Source organism: Rosa rugosa, chromosome 2 (assembly GCF_958449725.1).
Source record: "Rosa rugosa chromosome 2, drRosRugo1.1, whole genome shotgun sequence".
NCBI classification, from domain to species: Eukaryota; Viridiplantae; Streptophyta; class Magnoliopsida; order Rosales; family Rosaceae; genus Rosa; species Rosa rugosa.
Window position 1 is genome coordinate 66,866,862 of NC_084821.1, and position 19,415 is coordinate 66,886,276.

The following is a 19,415-nucleotide window of genomic DNA, read 5'->3' on the forward strand; positions in this document are numbered from 1 at the left end:
GTCCTGTAGCTCGAGATATTTGGATCGATAGCTCCGGTTTCGTTCTTGGCGGGGTTGACTTGTAGTTGCTGCTACGGGATGCGCCGCCGTGTGAGGCTGCTTCTGGGAGCTTCAGGAAGTTGAGGCGAGCTTGTGGATGGATTTTGGTGAGGATTGGTGACCGGTAGCTTGAGATATCAAGCGTGGTTCCAAAACGAGCTCAAACCGGGCGGAGCTTCCCGCCGCCGCTGGTGGCCGTGTCACGGTGCAAGGCTGCCTCTGGCAGCTGCGCAAGGCTGAGACGAAGCAAAAGGAAGTGGTTCGACGCCGTTTGGTGGCCGGTGGAGGTAGAGAGAGACCGAAGAGCCTTTGCTCTGTTTTCGGTTGGATTTCGGACGAGAAAGAGAGTGAGAGTTTGAGTGAGAGAGAGAGAGGGTGTGAGTGAGGGAGAGTGTCGGCCAATGAAGATCAACTCAATCAGTTAACCCAAGCATAATCATTAAAGTTAAAGCAGCGAAATCATGAAAGTAAGCAATACTGCTTTGCTTTGATTAAAAGAAATCGACCGGGTATTACATTTTCTACCGAGTAATCAAAAATCAACCTCCCTGGACAGCTCCCCTGCATACCATAAAACAGCACAAGGGATTATCTCATCCCGAATGGTTGACCTACACCAAAAAATAAAACAACAATAACCACACGTCAACAAATATTAATTCCAATAGGTCTACAGAGCTCAAGCATGCATTATAAAGCGAGTTGATGACTTAAAGCATCATTGTAAAAGATGATCATATTGGAGACATCGCCTGAGATAGTGTGCTATGCCTGCTTTTAAGAAAGGAGATGGAGAAGTTTAGCAGCCAAGAATTTGGGTTGTCCTGTTGTAACCAAGAAATAGGCCTCTCAAATCGATTTTACTCGCTCAATAAACACTTTTTCAACAAATGATCAAATATATTTCTTCTAGGTGAGTTTGAAGTACAATATATGGATGAAAATTTTAAAATTTTCAGTAGGAAAGATGTGCGTTTCAGCCTAATAGTCTTCACTCTCGTCACAGCCATCATCTTCATCCTAGTTTTCATCACCTTCTTCATCTTCTGACTCTCCCCAATCGATGGACATCTTTCCCTGCGCACCCTCCCCTACATACCATAGAACAGCACGAGGAATGATCTCGTCTCGAATGGTTAACCTATACAAAAAGATGGCAACAGCAAAGAAACAATTCAACAAAGAGTTATTTTGCACGATAGGTCAAGCAGACCTCGCTCGACCTCAATTCAAGCCATCATTGTAAAAGATTATTGTATTGAAAAGTGGTCATGGTCATGGTCTATGTAGTAGTTGACAGAATGAGCTCACCCAATGTAAAGATCTCGCCTCATCTCGTCTATGTGTTCCTTGGGCTGTTGAAAAAAAATTAAATGAGTTAGATGATACTCCAGGAGTTGAATACAACAGTATTTAAAGAAACTGGGAACTGTCTTACAGCTTTTTCATCAATTGGAAGTGGATCGAAAAAGTTGAAGAAACTTTCACATTGTTCCGGTCTAATGTCAACACTATTTATTTCCTTCTCAGGCTTCTTAATGACCTTCGATGTCAAGCAGTTTTTGGGATACCATTCGATCTTCAACCTGCAAAGCACAGTGGGTGTCAGCCAAATTATAGTCAAGTAAATACCAACAGTCATGCCCTAAAAGGTACCAAATAACTTACCCTGTTACTTTCTGTACAATGGCCTCATCTTCATCTAGAAATTCATATGTCTTGATCAAGACAGAGTTTTTAAAGAAAGGATTTTTATTAAAGAAGAACTCAAGTTTAAACCCCTTAGGACTATCTATCCTTGAGCACTTGATGTCTTTAAGATACATGAGAGCTCCTCCATCGGGAGTCGTAATCTGATTGTGAAAGATTAGGGAATGCACATACAAATTAAAACTATATAAACATTAAACAAGTGACTGTATGCAGAAGACATCAACTCCTCACCTCCGCATCTAGCAACTCATGGTTTACCAAAGCATGGCGCCAAAAGTTAGGTACACTTTTCTCTGCCAAAACACATAACCAGTAATTTTAATTTACCAACTGTCGCAAAGTAAATATTATACATATAAAGGTCAGTAGTGTACCTTCGGGAGCCTTGATATCTTGAATTGTAATATCCTCTTGATTAATTGATGTTTCGGAGTCATTAGACACTTTTTTAGCTTGAACAACACCATTCACAATATCGCATCGCTGCGAAGTGTTAACATAAAATAAATTAAATAAAATTGAGCTTATCGATCATTCTAAAATGGTCAGTGACCAGCCCTAGCAGTGTATTTGATTAAGACATCAAAATACATGTATTTAGGTACACAGAGCATCGGTACAATACCTTATCATACAAATTCTGAAACAAGTTTTGATACTTGGCTTCAAGGTTTGCTCTTTCCTTGTAAAACATTTTCTTCAGTTCATCATGGTCGCTCTGCGAGTTGAGAAATTCTTTTTTTCACAAGTTGAAATAATACATGCAATATTTAAATTCATCAAATAATAATAACAAGGCAATAGAAAAATAGACACGTAATGAAACAACAGTCTAGAGATATGAATAATTCATTAACCAAGGAACGGACTTTCACAGCAAAACAACATAAGAAGAGAGTAGGCTACCTGAATGTTTTCAAGAATATTAACATGCTTTTTAACACCCGGGGATAGGCTATCAAGGAAACAGGAATGCTCTGTTGTGATCTTTGTCATCTGCTGTAGCGCAGCCTCCCCCGTAAACCATAATATAGCACGAGGAATTATCTCATCCCGAATGGTTAGTCTGCAAAAAAGAATAATGCCAATAACGGAAGAAATCAAGTAAACAAAGTATAAAAAGTACCGAGCTCTCACATGTCCAAAAATATCAAAGTTTAGACAGTATAAAAGAACACACCGTGACCACAGTCATGTTGGTTAAAAAGCAAGTCATGAACTCACCCAATGAAATAATTTTGTTCCATCTCGTATTTCAGTCCTAGGTCCTGTTGAGAATGAAAGAGGTATGGATAAAACCACTACAAATTAATTTAAAAAAAAAAAAAAAAAGCCACAAGGAAGACCCTCTTACTTTATACTTGTCATGGACTTCAGTCGGACTGAAAATGTTGAAGAAACTTCTAGAATGTTGAGTCATGTCTTTCTCCAAGCAGTTTTTTGAATGCCACTGAATTTCCGTCCTACAGAGCATTAGTTGCTAGCCAAATTATAAGTAAATTCAGACAAACAATCAAGCTAAACGAAACCAGACTATTTAGCATAAAATAAGGTACGAACCAAACTTACCCTATTACTTTCTCTATAATGGAATCATCGTCATCAATCATGTGATATGTCATGGTCAAGATAGAGTTCTTAAAGAAAGGGTTGGGACGAAAGTAGAATTCGAGTTTGAAACCCCTAAGGTTATCTGTCCTGACCCACTTGACGTTTTCAAGATGTTTGAGAACTCTTTCGTCATGGTCCATGATCTGATTCAAAAAAGAAAAAAGAAAAAGAAAAGTTATTGATTTCGCATACAATTAAGTTAAAACTTAAAACTACGATAATTACAGATGAGAAACAATACGCACACAAGAACAACTCACCATATCATTTAGCACATCATTGCCTCTGAAAGCAAAGAGCCAAAAATTAGGCACTCCCTTTTCTGTGGAAATACATAACCAAAACTTTCTCAACAAAAGAAAAAAGTACATGTCATAAAAAGAAAATTATACATTGTATGATAAATAAATAAATGAAGGTCACTGGGGAAGAGAGGAAAATTACCCTCTTGATTTGCTGTTGCAGATTCACAATCAATAATGACTCCATTTGTGATATTGTATTGCTGCAAAGTGATAATTATTATAAATTTAAAACCAGAATTTTTTTTTTTTTTTATGTAAGATACAGAGAATCACAATAACACATATGCATACACAGTCTGCTTACCAATTAAAAAAATTAAATGCCCCTAAGGAGCTTCTACACCTAAAGTCACCAATATCACGATACCTGTTCGTACAGAGGTTCATATGATTTCTCATATTTGTCTTCAAGTGCTCCCCTCTCCTTGTAAAACTCTGCCTTTAATCGGTCATGCACTTCCTGCAAGTTGAGAAAGCCTCAAGGTATTTTATTTGAAATAATATGCTATAATGTATATGCATATAGAACAGCACAAAAGACTACAAACTTCAAGAATATTACCTGAATCTCCATAAGTTCCTCAACGCGATTTCTGGCATCGAGTGAAAGGATCTTGAGGAGATAGGAGTGCTGCACAATAAATTAGAAAAAAGAATGGAAAAGTGAAATTTACTTAGAGTTTAATGTTTACTGGAGTAAGGCTACTTTTTTCTTTTTTTTTTCAACCAAAAGTAAGAATTTTATTGCACAAAGTCAAAAACTGTACAAGACAGAACAGAACAAAAACAAAATACTACTAGCAAAAGGGAGGCTCAAGAACATGCAAATTCCAGTAGGACACCCGCACAAGACATTAGCAACCAAGCACCATAAGATGAAAAGTGATGCAGCAGCATAATGTGAAAAATGTTGTAGCAGCAAAAGAAGAGAACAGAAGCAACAGCAAAAGAAGAATAATGCAGCAGCAGCACTCAAATAATTGATAAGGCTACCCAAGTGCAGAAGCAACGCAGCGAAGAACATATTGGCAGCAAACCAAAGAAAGCGTGGTCGAAGCTTGAGTAAGGTTATCATAGTTTATCAATTTATCAAGTGCAGAAGCAACCCAGCGAAGAACATATTGGCAGCAAACCCAGCGAAGAACATATTGGCAGCAAACCAAAGGAATTCATCATAGTTTATCAATTTATGAGTAAGGCTACTGACCTTGACAGGATTAAGAAAGCGTGGTCGAAGCTCTCCTTTACCAACTTCAGGCATAAAAATCAAAAGCAGAATTGAACAACCGCATCAGATTACAACATCTTAAACAAATGTGTCTATATAAGTGTGTGTGTGTGTGTGTGTGTGAGAAAGAGAGAGAGAGAGAGAGAGAGAGAGAGAGAGAGAGGGCGAGTACCAGCAGAAGATCCAAGATCAGAAACCTTGACGTTATCCTTGTCGTTCCTCATTCTAATCCAAATTACCACACAGGAAAAAAGAAGAAAGAAAAGAGAGAGAGAGAGAGAGAGAGACGGCAAAACAGTTCAGTTTTAGGGTGAAATTATTGTATACCCAGCCCTAGAAGTTTATTATTTATATTCCAGATTTACCCTCATTAAAAAAACCAAACGTGTGAAAAAACTAAACTACACACAGCAATTCGTCTTCTTCCTATCAACCCTCAACTGGTAGACCATCTTTTTGAGCATATGTGATGATTCAACCTGAATTATTTGGCATGAGACTGCAAGTTTGCGAAGTATGCAACAATATCAATTGTTGATTTTGATTTTGAGTGAACAACTAGAGCCAAACTCATAAACTGATAAATTATGATGAATTCCTTATGATCTCTTTAATTTTGCAGCAATCTTAAGATAAGTTATCCATTCCTAGAGGAATTCTGATCCTTCACAATATCTTGACAATTAATCATCATCTCACAGCATATCGGCCAAGACCTCTTGCTGGTTTCAAATAGCCCTTGTTTTGAGGGAGTTCTTCTATTTTATTTCTTTTTGGGTTGAAATGAGGGCTACTACAGGCCCTTATTTGTAAGTTTAAGTTTCTTCAATTGTTTAAGTTTCTCTTCAATTGTTTAAGTTTCTCCGATGACTGAAGCATTGTTCCGATATAAAACAAAATTTGAAAACAGTTTGTAAAGGGGAGTCTGGACAAATAGACAAGAGAGTAAGAGACAATAGATAATTTTGTGCTATACATCTGTTTGAAAAATCCATCAAAGTTATGAACAGACGGATATAAGAAAAAATAGTTTACCACTAACATCTGTATTTTATTCTAGATGAAACCAGAACAACCTACATTACTTATCTGTAGTCTATCAAGCACTTGGCTGGCCGGGAACAACCATGTTCTGAATATTTAGGGGCAAAACTACCTTCGACAAAAATTCAATGCCATGAGAATACCAAGCTTCGACTTCACACTTTATTCCGTTGTCCAACATATACCGCAGCCCCTCCTTTTCTTCCTCACTAATATATGGTTTCTTCAACAATGATCTTGCAGTCTTTATATCAAAATCAGTCATCTTCAACTTAAAATCTTCACGTATTTGATATCTTTCTATATCCTTGTGCAGCATACCTATCAACTTAATATCTGGTGTGGTGAGATTCTCACTGTCAAAAGACATGTTCTTCGACCCATTACGGAAGACGGAAAGAATCTTCAATCCATATGGATCGAAGTCCACAAGTGCAAACACAGGAAGCTGAAACTCACTCCACATTTTTCTCAAAAAGAATCTGCTTGCGACGTCTGGCATGCCTTTTGCTGTTATTAAGATGCAGCGATACTTTCTGCAAAATCCGTCCTCGACCAATCGTTGAAATACTGTCTCTTTCTCCACGACTAATATAAATAGTGCATCCTTATTTTTCATACTTTTAATCTTATCGGTCTTTGACGGGATCGGTGTTCCTTTAATGCCGCCGGTAGTACAGTTATACCGCTGACTTCCCACACTGAAAGAAATATTACCGAAAACAATACCCTTTTCACTTGCATAGACATGAAGGCTAGATCTAGTGCAGCCAATCATACAGCATAGATCGCCAATGGCTGCACTGACCTTGTCTCGACTTTTGAAGAGTTCAGGATTTCGGTAATAGACGGTACGAATTTCCGTGGTTATCTCCTTCATACACAACTCGTAAATGATAGTGAGAAGAGCGTCGAGGACTTCAAACTTGTGTTCATTCTTTCTTTTTCTTTGTGCATCCTCCTTTTCTAGCACATGGCGGTCGAGCTCGAAGTTGTATTTTTGGTTGGCATCAGCCCTTGATGACACCGGGAAGGTGTTATGATTACTACGAGCAAATGCTTTCAATTTACCAATTTCCAAAAGTACTTGCTCACTGTTCTTGTATATAACCTGAAGGATCTTGTCGTTGCAAGTGCTGATCTCAAAGCCTGAAGTCTGACGGTAACTTTTGATGTACGTCCTGATATCTTTGACGATGGTTTGTGGTGACTTGACGAGCTCTTTAAAGAGAAGGTCTTTGTTGATCGCATTTTGGAGTTCTTGGTGTATACGTTGTTCAAGTAGTGTATCTTGATTTTCTTCTTCAACGTTTGAAAGTCCTCTAGATTGAAGATCTGCTTCTTTATTAGCTTCACCTGCACCTTGATTTTCTTCTTCATCCTTGGAAAGTTTTCCAGAATGAAGATCTTCTAATAGCACCTACAGATCGAGAACCTTCTCCTTCATAACCTTCAGCTGTACCAAAATTGTCTTCGTCATCTTTAAAAAGTTGTCTATTTATAGTTGGAGAACCTATAAGCTTCAGATGTACCATGATTTTCTTCTTCATCTTTAAAAAGTTGCCTATTTATAGGTGGAGAACCTTCTTTTTCTTGAATTTTTTCTTTTAGAAGTATTTTAAGCATATGAGATACTTGTTTCTTAGCTTTCTTAGCTAGGAGTCGCCAAGCCAGTGTATCAGCTGGGGAAGGTGTTAGAATAAATGTGGACCTATCATCATCTATATTCAGTTTACAAACTAGATTGGAATTTGTCCACTAATAGGAGTTGTAAGCTAAGTACAATACCTAGAAACCTATTGAGACAATTATATCAGCTCATTGGTTAGGAATCCATTAGTTGGATTACATTGTAATTCGATTTAGTGTTGCATTAGGTTTTCTTGTTGTTGGTGACTTGGATTCTAAGAAACATCTTTATGGGAGGATTCTTAGGATCATAACCAATATATATAGATGTGTTGGTCCCTGCTCTCTCGGTTACAAAAGCATTAAGTCCTGCTCCATAGAAAGGAGCTTGTATTCAGAGACGAGGAGAAGATCAATACTAGCTACTGTCAACTTGTCTGCAGCAATGGCACCTAACAATGAAGAAGGTATGTTTCAATTACCATATTGCTTAGTTCATGTTGTGTTGATTAACATTAAGTGTGTTTATGTAATTGTGAACTGATCTTGGATTAATTGCTCATTCAGTCTAACAGAAGGACAAATAGGTTTTTTATCATCCTTAGTTGGGGGAGGAGAAGCAGGTTCTGCACTTCTATAAACAAGTACTCTAGCTCGAAGATCTTCTGTTTTGTTAACTATCTTATATAGGCGTCGACATTTCCTGTCCACTACTAGTTTAGCAACTGGGGAAGGAATATCAGGTTCTTCATCTCTATAAGGTTCTCTACGTAGAAAATCTAAGAAAGGTGAGGCTATCTTAGCTAGACGTCGACATCGCCGAGCCAGTTTACAAGCTGGGAAAGAAGAAGCAGGAGTTTTTTTTTTTTTTGAGAAGAAGAAGAAGCAGGAGTTATTGGCTTACTCTTCCGCAACGGGGTTGCCATCATAACTTGCAATATTAAACGCTGAGTTGAGACTTGAGAGGAAGAAAGAACCGATTGCTGTTGATTTTGGTGCTGTAGAACTCCTTATTTATATAGCGTGAAGTCGTCTTTCCACGGAGAACCTGGAATGTTATTATTCCTGATTTCAACGGGGTTCTAAGAGAATTAGGGAAAGGAGAAAATGTAAGCGACCATTTCCATAGAAAATCTGGAACGTTACAATTCCTGATTTTAATGGGTTTCGTAAGAGAAGGAAAAGAATGGTCAGGCTTCTCCCGGGCGTAATAGGATAGAACGAGTGTTGTAACCTTGATACAATAGGAATCTCGGATCTGAAGAACAACTTTATTTTCATGAATGCAGTCCAAAAAGCTCACCCCTAGAGGTGTTAATGGTTCACTTTAGACCCGCCCATTATGTATCGCAAATACAAAATATTCTCAGAAAAATTACACCAGATTTTTCCCTCGAAGATTATGTCTAATTTGTTTTAATATATTATGCGTCGTGATTCATAAACTGATGATCGAGCCAAGAGTTATGTAAAATTGACATTCTTTTTTAAATCGAATTTCATGTACCCACGTTATTTATCTCCCTAGAGCTCACACCCAACAACCACGTCGTTGTTTCTGATTTAAACCAAAAGGTTTTCTGATCATCACTCCTTGAATTTTTTTTGTCGACCATTTCGGCCACAGAAATCATATTGTTATTGTTGAAAACTTTACTAGAAGCTAGTGACACAAACTTTACTAGAAGATTACATGAGAAAAAGGATCTTTCATATTCCTAGTCCTATATCTTCAAAAAGTTATATCTAGTCTCGCAGCACCATTGCTACCTATTCGTTGTCGCGCTAATGTGATGATCCATGATACAAATTTAATTTGCTGGTGATTGATTCTCTACAATACGTTTTGTACAATATATCTATTTCCTGCATTGAATGGTAAAGCTATGATATGTTAACATTTCTCATACATCAACTATTTTTACCACTTTAAGGACTCATGTTACCACTTTGAGGACTAATATTACTATTTTGAGGACTCATATGGTAAACTAAGAAAATTTACTACTTTAAGGACTCATGTTACCACTTTGAGGACTAATATTACTATTTTGAGGACTCATTTTACTACTTTTAAGGCAATTGTATGCATGTCATACGTTAACACATTGTAGAATTTTCCTAAAATTAGTAGCTTTAAAGTACTCCCAACTTCCCGTTTAAAAAAAAAAAAAAAAAAAAAAAAAAAAGGAAGTACTTGTAATGTTTAAATTTTTTAAAATCTAAATTTCTATGTCGAGTCCAATTTTAGAAAAAATAATAATACAATATTCAATTTTCACTTAAAGTTGACGAGCATTGTTGGAGTCTAAGGGGGGTGTATTGTATATGGAATTAGTGAAACTTTTAAAGAAATCTATGGAATTTAAAAGTCTGGGTGTATTCAATATAGACTTTTAACAGTCCATGAAAGTCTTGAGGTATTCAATTAGGATTTTTAAAGACTTCATGAATTCCACCAAAATCTAGGGGTATTCAATTAGGACTTTTAAAAATAAATAAAAGTACAGAGGTATTCAAAATATCATTCATATTTTCCAGCCTCCAGACCAAAGATTTCAAAAAGTCTATCAAAGTTTCCTCTTAAAAAAAAAAAAAAAAAAAAAAGGTCTATCAAAGTTCTTTTCTCTACGCACGAAGAAGTTTATCAAAGTTCTTTTCTCTACGCACGAAGAAGTTTGTCCTTCATCATCTCTCTTTCTTAATTTTTTTGTCTTTTCTCTAATCTTTTATGATATCAACATTTTTTGATACCCAACATGTTCATTGTAGTTGTTGAATGTGATTTTTTTTTTTTTTTTTCAATTGTGATACTTCGAACCCTAATAGCAATAAAATGATTTATGAAACCCTAAAACTCAAATATTGTGATCTAACCCTAAGACCTTGAACCATACTAAATTTTATCTTATTAATTAATTATTCTCATTAATTTGAATTTATATTATGGTTCAAAAAAAGGTTGAACAATTGAATTTCAATTGATTGATTATAGATCAAGACATTGACCAATATTGCTACAATATATGTTAATCGGCGAAAACAAAATTGATGAGAATAATTAACCGTAAACATCAAGTAATCTATATTGTATATTTATGTTGTTGGGAGATTAGGAATGAGAACAAACTCACTAGACAAACTAACAATCATTTATTTGAGTCAATTTCTATTAGAAGATACTGGAGCATTGAAGAGACAACAAGTTAATATTTTGTTTTGTGTTTGGGCTGCATTTGTTTTATTTTTTTTTGTTTTTTGTTTTTGTTTTTGTTTTTGTTTTTGTTTTTGTTTTTGTTTTTGTTTTTTTATTTTATTTTGTACATCCTAGGAAATCTGTAAAAGTCATTCATAATAAATTATATAGATTTTCATGAATCAATAAAAGTCTGTTGCTAAAATCAATGGTTTTAAGAAATCCATAACAGTCTATTAACTTTTTAAAGAGTCTGTGGACTTTTCAAAAAGTCTGTCATTTAAATCCAAATACAATACACCCCCCTAAAAGTAGTCTAGTGACAAAGCCGGACCTGACATGAGGCTCGTGAGTTGGCCGTCTCAGGCCTAATTTTTTTTTTGGGTATTTAAAAAAATTATTAAGTAAATAAAATGTATGTTTTTTACCAAACAATAAATTGGTTTAGTTAGCAAGTTGCATTCCTTTATTTTATGTTGCCCCTAGCCTAGGTTTGAATCCCCTTTCAGTTGTGTATTTATTTTTCTTTTCAAATTTTATTTTATTTTGTAAATATTTTTTTTTATTTTTTTATAAAAAATGTAGGCCCATTTTTATTTTTTGCCTCAAACTTCAAAATCTCCAGTCCGGGCCTGTCTAGTGAAGAAGTGAATGTTTATATAATATATATATACCCAATAGAGAGGGTATTATTTGGAGACGGTCACACTATTAAAGTCAGGATCAATCTAATATAACAAATTCATACAACCTTGAGTAAAATTCCAAATTGAAGCATATGAACTCAAGAAGTATAGTGACAGAAAAGCAAAACCGAAACATACAATGATGTTGGAGTCAACCCAATGAGAGGAGCTGAAAACAAGGTCCAATTACAAACAAACCCAGTAAGGAAAATTATAGCTCAATCCAAATCCATATGAATAGGACAAAAGAGATGGTTAAAAATTAAATAATATTATATCTCATACACTACTAGCACAGTGCCGCCCAAGCAGTCCCACGCAGCCATTGGTCGGAGCCAAAAGGTTGCGAGAAGTGCCATGCCGAGGGGATGATATTCCAATAACCACTGCCAGTAAAATCCCAAAACACAGATCTAGTCAAAACCAAGATTTAAGAGAATGAGTAATTGGAACCAAAACCACATATTAACTTTCTCTACTCCACTAGAGAGACTCAATCCAGGAAGGAACCGAAGCCACATAAATGGGATAGAAGCCAATAGCAAAAAAAAAAAAAAAACAAATCCAATGGTAAATGGGGTGTGAGCACTGATACTCCTCCAGGTAAGTGTCTCTCACTTTTAATAGGTAGCCATGAAAACTTTCATGGAGCAGGTCTTTGGCAGATGGAGGGAAGTTGATGTGAGATAATGATGAGTAAGGAAAATCATGGAGGTTTACGGATCTGAAATTTTTTTGAGATAGTCGGCAAAGAAAGGAGGAACCAGGTCCTCTAGAACTAAACATAAGTCAGCAAAATCACACAAAAAGGATGTAACATCACCACAGAAATTGTGAGAGAATCAAGGGAGATGAATTGAGAGCAAGACAGTAGACAAAACAAGGGAGAAATCAAGAAAAACAAGGAAACTAGGACAAAACCTGAACAAGAGAGGGTGCCCCCAACTCTCAAGCCGTCGATCTAGATCAAGAGAGATTAAGATCTGTGCAAGAGAGGAGGAGGAGGGGGACTGGTTTTTGAGAGAGAGAGAGAGAAGAGCATTATACACCCCTGAATAACTAGATAGATGGGGACTGAACACAACAGACACTCAATCTTGCAAGTGGTAAGTGCAATAGTTTGAATATGAAAGTATAAGATGGTCAATATGCTTTTCGATATCCAGTGATAGTCTCTTGAGGAAACATGAATTGTGATCTTTATTATATGCTGTAGCGCAGCCACTCCTGTAAACCATAAAATAGCACGAGGGATTATCTCGTCCCAAAATATTACCATGAACAGAAGAATCAAGCCAACATTTTACTTAATAGCAAAGTTCAAAAAAGTTTGAAAGAACATAGCATGACCTCAATCATACTAAGTTCACGAATTCATCCAAGTTTAAAAATGCAAGTTATAACTCACCCAATGACATAATGTCTTTAGATCATGTATTTGACTTTTAGATCCTGTTGAGAAAGAAAGAGCTTCGTATCTTTTTCTTTAAGGGTGCGTTTGGATGAGAAAATTATAAAATCCGTAGGAATTTATAAATGATGAAATCTTTAACTCCATCAATCTAAAATTCCATTAATTGTAATTTCTATTGTTTGGTTGTATCTATTTAGGAATTGAAATGTGTAGTTATGAAACCTAGCAGAGCTCTGCTAGGGCTACGAGAGCGCCGCCAATGGGCCTGGCGTCTTTGCACCTCCCTTCAGCCTAAACGGCGGGGTATTTTGGCATCATCTTTGGTGGCGTCTCCATTGAGTACGGCTGTGACCGTCTCTTACCATCCTCTGAGGTTCTCGGAGCAATCATGGCTAGCGCATTCGTGGGTTGCGGCATTGGCTTTACCTTCACAATCGACCACTGGTGGGAGAGCTTCTACGCTTTGCCGGGAGAAGCGTCTGATCTTTCCTTTCGATGTGGGGCGGTTACGACCCAAACGTGGGAGGTTGAAGGCGTTCCTCGACGGTAGGTGTCTAGATCCGATCCGTGTCGTAAGGGCGGTTTGGTCTGGTGGTTTTCGGCGGATGCTTGTTGAGTGGAGCGTCGTCTTTTTCTTCCGACGAGCGACGGCGGTGCTGTGGTTTGATCCGGGTGCCGTTGGTATGGAAGCGCGGCGGCACAGTGGGCTGGACCTGCGCTACATCTGGTGGTGGAGGCAGGTGGAGTCTCGTTGGTGGAACCGGATTGTGCCTGCTCCGACGACGGGTGGTGCTGGGAGACAATCCAGTGGGCTCTGGGCTCAAGGCGTCTTGGGCTTGGGTCGGACCTGTACTGGGTGGAGAAGAGCTGCTGTGTTTGGGCCTCCACAGTTTTGGATCCGAATTTGGGATCCAGGTGGCAAATGGATTCGAATTCGGATCTGGGATCCGAGTGGATGTGGGGCTTGGACTGTAACCCATTATCTTCTGTGGGCTGTTTGTTTTTCTCAATGGAATGGGGTTCTTGTGCTTTACTGGTATTGGATCCAGGACCCACTTCTATGGTATTTGTTCGTAAAAGATCGGTTGCCAACATGGCCATGTTCTAACAACCTTGGTCGGCTTCGATCTTTAGGTGGAAGAGTGCCTTCATTCCAGCGCCAAGTTGGCTTTTGTCAACTTGTGCATTGGAGTCCGATGGGTAGTCAAACCACCGACTACTCAATTCACTACACGGCTGCAATCCATAGTGTAAAATTAGCTGGCGTTTCGACGTTGCTACTATTGCGATTTTCATATTTCTTTGTATTTCAGATGCTTTTTGCATCTTTTCCTTTCGTGTTGCTTATTTTCATTGTTGATGCATCTTTGCATCGTATCGTTGTAATATTTCAATTTCAATAAAGGGCCGACCCCTTTTTACTCAAAAAAAAGGAATTGAAATGTGTAATAAATTAAAAAAATTTAAAACAAATAAACAAATAAAATAGAAAAAAGCCTTGTTTTGGAAATAAAAATTGAATACTGCAAAGGAATTCGTAAATGACACATATTTTGATGGAAATTGAAGTGAGGAATTTAAATAATGAATTCCTTCGTTTTTTTCCACAGAGAAATTTAAAATTTCTAATCTGATAATGCAAAACGAGGGAATTGACTTTTAGGAATTATGAAATCCTCACTTTCAATTAAATTCCATCATTTTTTCCCTCATCCAAACACACTCACGGATTTGGATTATATTTTTTTTTTGGCTACTTCAACGGGACAATTTCCCAAACTTGTGAAAACTAGGACATTAGAGAGAAAACTACGGTCAATGCACGAGAAGCCTAGCCATCAAAAGCTGCAAGGGTACGTGGTCTAGGTTGATGTCATTGATCCACATGTCTTATACTTATTTCTGATTTGTTATCTTAATTTAAATTTTTTTTTCACCTCCATACACAGTCCCCATCAAATTTGAGTAATATGATTGATCCGGACCACCAGATGGCAATGTCACATAGCAGTTCCGGATCACAGAATAACTGGAGAAGACAAAAGGGAGTTGAAAAAAAATAGTAAAGAGCTCATTGATATCGTAACTCAAATGTAAACGACCACGTTATTTATGTATCTAGGGCTCACACGCGATAACTCAAATGTAAACGACCACGTTATTTATGTATCTAGGGCTCACACGCGATAACCACGTCGTTTGTATTCAAAGCAAACGGTTTTCTCATCAATCCATGAAATTCTTGTGCGGATCGATCACTATGGCCAAAGAATTATTTGTTTCATTGTTATGATTGAAGAATTCACTAGAAGATGTTACACACCAGCTTTGTGGGGAATGATTATAGATTGTTTTACTCCTTGTCCTATATCTCCAAGAAATTATATTTACTCTCAGACCACTATCTATTTATTGATCGGGCTAATGTGATTATCAACATGACAATTTCTCTAAAAAAACAAACAAAAAAAAATCAACATGACAAAGATATGCGTGATATTTACTACATACTATTTGTTGGGTTAACTGTTCATCGGTTTTGTAACGGTTCCGGTTTAAGCAGTGCCGGCACTGTAAAATGACTGTTTTGCCCTTATTTTCAGCCCCAGGTATAAAAAGCCTTCTTCAGCTTTGCGCCTGATCTTCTTTCGTTTCTCTCGCGCTCTTCTCTCTCTCTCAAATCTCTTGATCGAGATTTGATCATGACGCACCGCTTTCATCTTTCAGTTGCGATTGAGCTGGCAAATTTTTGATCAAATCAGAGGTGGGTAAGTAGGTTTATCTAGCTGTGTTTGGTTTGGCATTTGAATTTGGTTTTGTGGGTGATTTAGCATTTTTTTATCTGGGTTTTGTGTGGAAACGTATTTGAGCTGTGTTTTGTGGAATGAGATATAGGAAGTAGTTAGATTCAGCAAATCGTTTCGTGCATGTGTTAGTATACATCATTTTTTGCTTTGTTGTTATTTCTGCGAGCAATTCTTGATTTGGTGTCTTCATGAATACTTCTTTCTTTCGTTCCAGGTGTAGCACCTTTCTTATTCATTCTGTATTGGCAATTGCTTTTTTCCTCTCTGTTCCAAGGCATTGAAACAAATCAGCTCTTTCCATATGTTCTACAGGTTTACTCCATTCTATTTCATTCTATTGGTTTGTTTGACTAGGTGGTTGTGGAAGAGCTATTGAGAGAGTGAGTGTGTGGGAATGTTTGGATGGTTTCTGTGGTGTTATGAATTGGGTTTTTTGGGCTTTGAGTATCTGAGAACTTGATTGTGGAATTGATTTTTGTTTTTCATTTTGTTTTTTGTGGTTTATGTTTGTTTTGAATTTGTGACTTTTTAATGTACAGGTGGCATGGTTTTCTGATTTGGTTTCTTGGCTATTTGGGATGTGTAGGGTTGCAATTGGTGATGGCTTCCATTGCTGTTGTTGAGGTCTGGAGTTTTTGGTTTGATTGAATGCGTGGAAACAAAGGTATGGTATTGAGGTTTATTTCTTTTCTTAATTTCTACGAGTTATGTTTTCATCGTGGTAAAGAAAAGCATGCTCTTTTATGTTATACTTGGTTGACATGTTAAAAAAAAAAATAGAATTCAAGTGCTCTGTAGCAATTTCACATGGAATTCACAGCCTGTTGTTGTAATTAATCATGTAAGAGTTTAATAGAAGTCTTTTTGTTCAGAAGTACACACCAAAACAAATGAATCTAATTGAAAGTCCCTTTGTTTCGATGAAGTCAGGTTAGATATTCTCTGCTAAAAAGATAATTCCCTTTGTATTCCTCTGCTCTGGGCTATGCTTAGAGGTCTTAAGAATCTTTTTCTGCAAAGATGGTTGGTAAAGGTGGCTACTGTGGGATTGGTATTGTGGGAAGTGGGTAAACAGGGTCTTATTTATTAGAAGAACTAGCACAATACTTGGGAGCTCTTCTTTGTTTATTAGATTGGTCCTTTACTTCGAGTAGTTTGGCTGCTAGAGTCTTCAATATTTTGTTACCTCTACGAGAAACAAAGGAGAAGAAAGTCTGAAAGGGTTTGAATATAGGTCTGAAGAAAAGGAGAGGCTTGAATATGCCAATCCAGGTACTTTTTCAGCTCATACATTGCTCACACATTGCTCTCATTGCTACTACTTTATCTATAGATTCGTTTGTTTTTTAGATTTTTATTTACAATTCAGAGTGTGAGTTGCATTCTATGGTTTATAAAGTAGAGCAGTGTTCTGTTTTTCAGGTAGAAACTCGAATTTGTTATACACAACCAAGCTAGGAGGAAAAGAATATGTTTTGAGCTTATTGATGGGGCTTATATAATTAGTGTCTTACCTTCTTACATGATATTATACTTTCTCTATTCAATTGGCAGAACGGAATTTTGCCAGATCGGAATTTTACAGGCATGAGAAGGTAAGTATAATATCTGTAGATAATTATACAGTTGATTAACAGGTAAAGAAGGTAGATAACTCGAGGTACTTTCTTTTTCCTCAATATTTACTATTTCCAAAACTTGGTTTTTTCTTATAGATGAATTTGAAGATGGTTTTTTTAATCTCTCTGATTGATAGTATCTGATGTATTTGCTTTATGGGGTTTCCTTCTGCCTTTACTTTGGTACCCAGTTACGATTTTCATGCCAACTTCACTTTTGTTTTTGGTTTCAACTAAATTTCTGCTTTATGTATTTGATTTTGCTTTCAGTTTCACGTTGGTTCCATAAATGGTGGTCTTTCCCATAATTGCAGGTTACTTTAGATTAAACAGCGTTGTTTCCTTTATCATAATAATATTATGATAGTTTTGTCCTTTTGTATTTATGTGTTCTGTAACTTCAGTTTAGCTAATGTTATGGTTTATGGGAGCTGGCACTCCTGGTAGGAGTAGAATCAGCATATAGAAAGAACAATTATTCTGGTATCAAGTCCTCAGGTGGTTGACTTCTTCTTTTGTTTTACACAGGTCATATTTTGCCTCTTTTAATTTTTTCTACCTTTTCAATTGGGTTAACAAATTCTAAACTATGAGCCTTGATTCCTAGACCCTAAATATTTTATGTTATAGACTGCATCAGGAGATGTGATACTTTTCATTTATATGCAGTAGTTTTCAAGTGGAACTGGAGCAGATATTTCGGGATTGTATGGAAGGTGGCACAAAATGAAAGGAATGTGCTCTGAGGCTTTGTTAAAGAAAGTGAGATTGTACCAGGTATCTCTTGCCCTATCATACAAATATAATTTATTACTATCATGACTCCTGTTCATGGATTAAATATACATTTTTTCTTCACTCTTTCAAAGATTCATTTCTGTATAAGTAGGATATGCTTGCAAGGAAAGACAAGATAGAAGAAACTGTGTGGCTCCTGCATACTGTGATAAATGTAACAATTAATAGTTTTCTGTTTATTATCTTGAGCTTAGTATTTTTCCTTCCCATTTGGTTTATAGTTAATGTTTTTCATCAAATCCCTTTAAAACGCTTTATCAATAATTATTGTCATGAACTCATGATGCAAAGATAGACCCTTGAAAATATTAGTGTCAGTATCAAAAATTGTTTTCTCAAATCAAGTTTTCTCGGTACGGTGCATTTGAGAAAATAGTCTCAATATTTGAGATTGGTCTTTCTCCTGTTGCATCTGCTGCTAAATAATTAGCCCAGGTCCAGGTCTGTTTAGTGTGTTTCTAAGTTTAAAGTTTGCTATGGTAAAATGGCTAGCTTCCTAGGCAGTTTACTGGAATTAGATGGCAGTCAATATTGGCTATTCCATTCTTTTTTGGTTTAAGACTGAGCTTCTTATCTTAACGCTGCACCTACTTTGATTTGGCCTGTATTAACTTGCAAAAATACGGTTCACAACCAAACTGAAAGGAACATTTAATGAGGTTGCAAATGTCTTCCGAGACTGATTCTAGCTATGAAAGAAGGGTATAGAGAAATTTATAAAAGAAATCTCTTGATGTATATGCCTAATTTAGGTTTAATTTGTACTGGGGATGGTTTATTTTCAGTGCAGAAGTACAATTTAGCCATCCCTTAATTAATTACCCAATCTTTTATATATAACCTTCATGTGCTTTCAGTGATAACTTTGAAGATGAAACAACACCATCAGATCAGACCAGCACAAATACATTGGTTCAGTCTGACACAGATGACCTTACCTAGCCAATTCACTCCTGCAATCTTATGCTTTTTGTCATGCTGTGTAACTTTTTGTGATAAGGACCATTCTCTATGTTTTGTAATGCTAATGGTCCTTGAAAAACAATGTCATGCTGTGTACATATAAGCACTGGTTGTCAGGACCATTCTCTATGTTTTTTGTAATGCTAATAGTCCCTGAAAAGCAATCAACCAAAACAGCAAACATTTGTACATCTACTGATCAATGTACATAAAAACTTTTTGGCTATTCTTCTTTGTTTTCATTGGTTTTTTTTTTTTTTTTGCAAAAATACACCAATTATTATTACGACTAAAAGACCCGCAGCATTGCGCGGGCCTTTCTACCTAGTTACACTGATTGAAGACACTTGGGCCACTGGAGGG

The 19,415-nt window shown here is 36.7% G+C and overlaps 2 protein-coding genes and 1 long non-coding RNA gene across 16 annotated transcripts; 1 reads left to right on the forward strand and 2 right to left on the reverse strand.

Moving 5' to 3' along the window:
• Nucleotides 1–794: 794 nt before the first annotated feature.
• On the reverse strand, nt 795–5,190 carry LOC133729510 (nucleosome assembly protein 1;2-like). Its single transcript, XM_062157041.1, has 17 exons — nt 5,069–5,190; nt 4,876–4,919; nt 4,231–4,299; nt 4,036–4,128; nt 3,808–3,868; nt 3,624–3,685; nt 3,322–3,506; nt 3,107–3,215; nt 2,977–3,020; nt 2,659–2,818; nt 2,378–2,470; nt 2,127–2,235; nt 1,984–2,045; nt 1,708–1,892; nt 1,478–1,625; nt 1,351–1,394; nt 795–1,180 (listed from the first exon to the last, which is right to left on the reverse strand). The coding sequence occupies exons 1-17, from the start codon at nt 5,118–5,120 to the stop codon at nt 1,060–1,062; spliced, it is 1,641 nt and encodes a 546-aa protein (XP_062013025.1). The 5' UTR covers nt 5,121–5,190; the 3' UTR covers nt 795–1,059.
• Nucleotides 5,191–5,995: 805 nt separating this feature from the next.
• Nucleotides 5,996–7,490, reverse strand: LOC133731342 (DNA topoisomerase 6 subunit A-like). The gene is made up of 2 exons (XM_062158736.1): nt 7,473–7,490; nt 5,996–7,360 (listed from the first exon to the last, which is right to left on the reverse strand). Exons 1-2 carry the CDS (start codon nt 7,488–7,490, stop codon nt 5,996–5,998), a joined length of 1,383 nt encoding a protein of 460 aa, XP_062014720.1.
• An 8,029-nt stretch (nt 7,491–15,519) lies between these two features.
• On the forward strand, nt 15,520–19,281 carry LOC133729511 (uncharacterized). 14 transcript variants are annotated; one of them, XR_009856402.1, is made up of 5 exons: nt 15,525–15,629; nt 15,887–15,984; nt 16,259–16,336; nt 16,545–18,068; nt 18,947–19,281. It is a non-coding gene; the product is annotated as an uncharacterized LOC133729511 (long non-coding RNA). The 14 variants fall into 14 exon arrangements; XR_009856404.1 differs by having other exon boundaries at nt 16,603–18,068; XR_009856406.1 differs by lacking the exon at nt 15,887–15,984 and having other exon boundaries at nt 15,520–15,629; nt 16,259–17,605; nt 17,696–18,068.
• The last annotated feature ends 134 nt before the right edge of the window (nt 19,282–19,415 follow it).

Excerpts from the sequence above, each read along its gene's own strand:
- LOC133729510 (XM_062157041.1), bottom strand. The coding sequence starts at position 5,120 with ATGAGGAACGACAAGGATAACGTCAAGGTTTCTGATCTTGGATCTTCT. Across the intron at positions 3,021-3,106 it reads AAGTCCATGACAAGTATAAA|GACCTAGGACTGAAATACGA; the intron begins GTAAGAGGGTCT and ends CATTCTCAACAG. Across the intron at positions 2,819-2,976 it reads GAACAAAATTATTTCATTGG|ACTAACCATTCGGGATGAGA; the intron begins GTGAGTTCATGA and ends TCTTTTTTGCAG.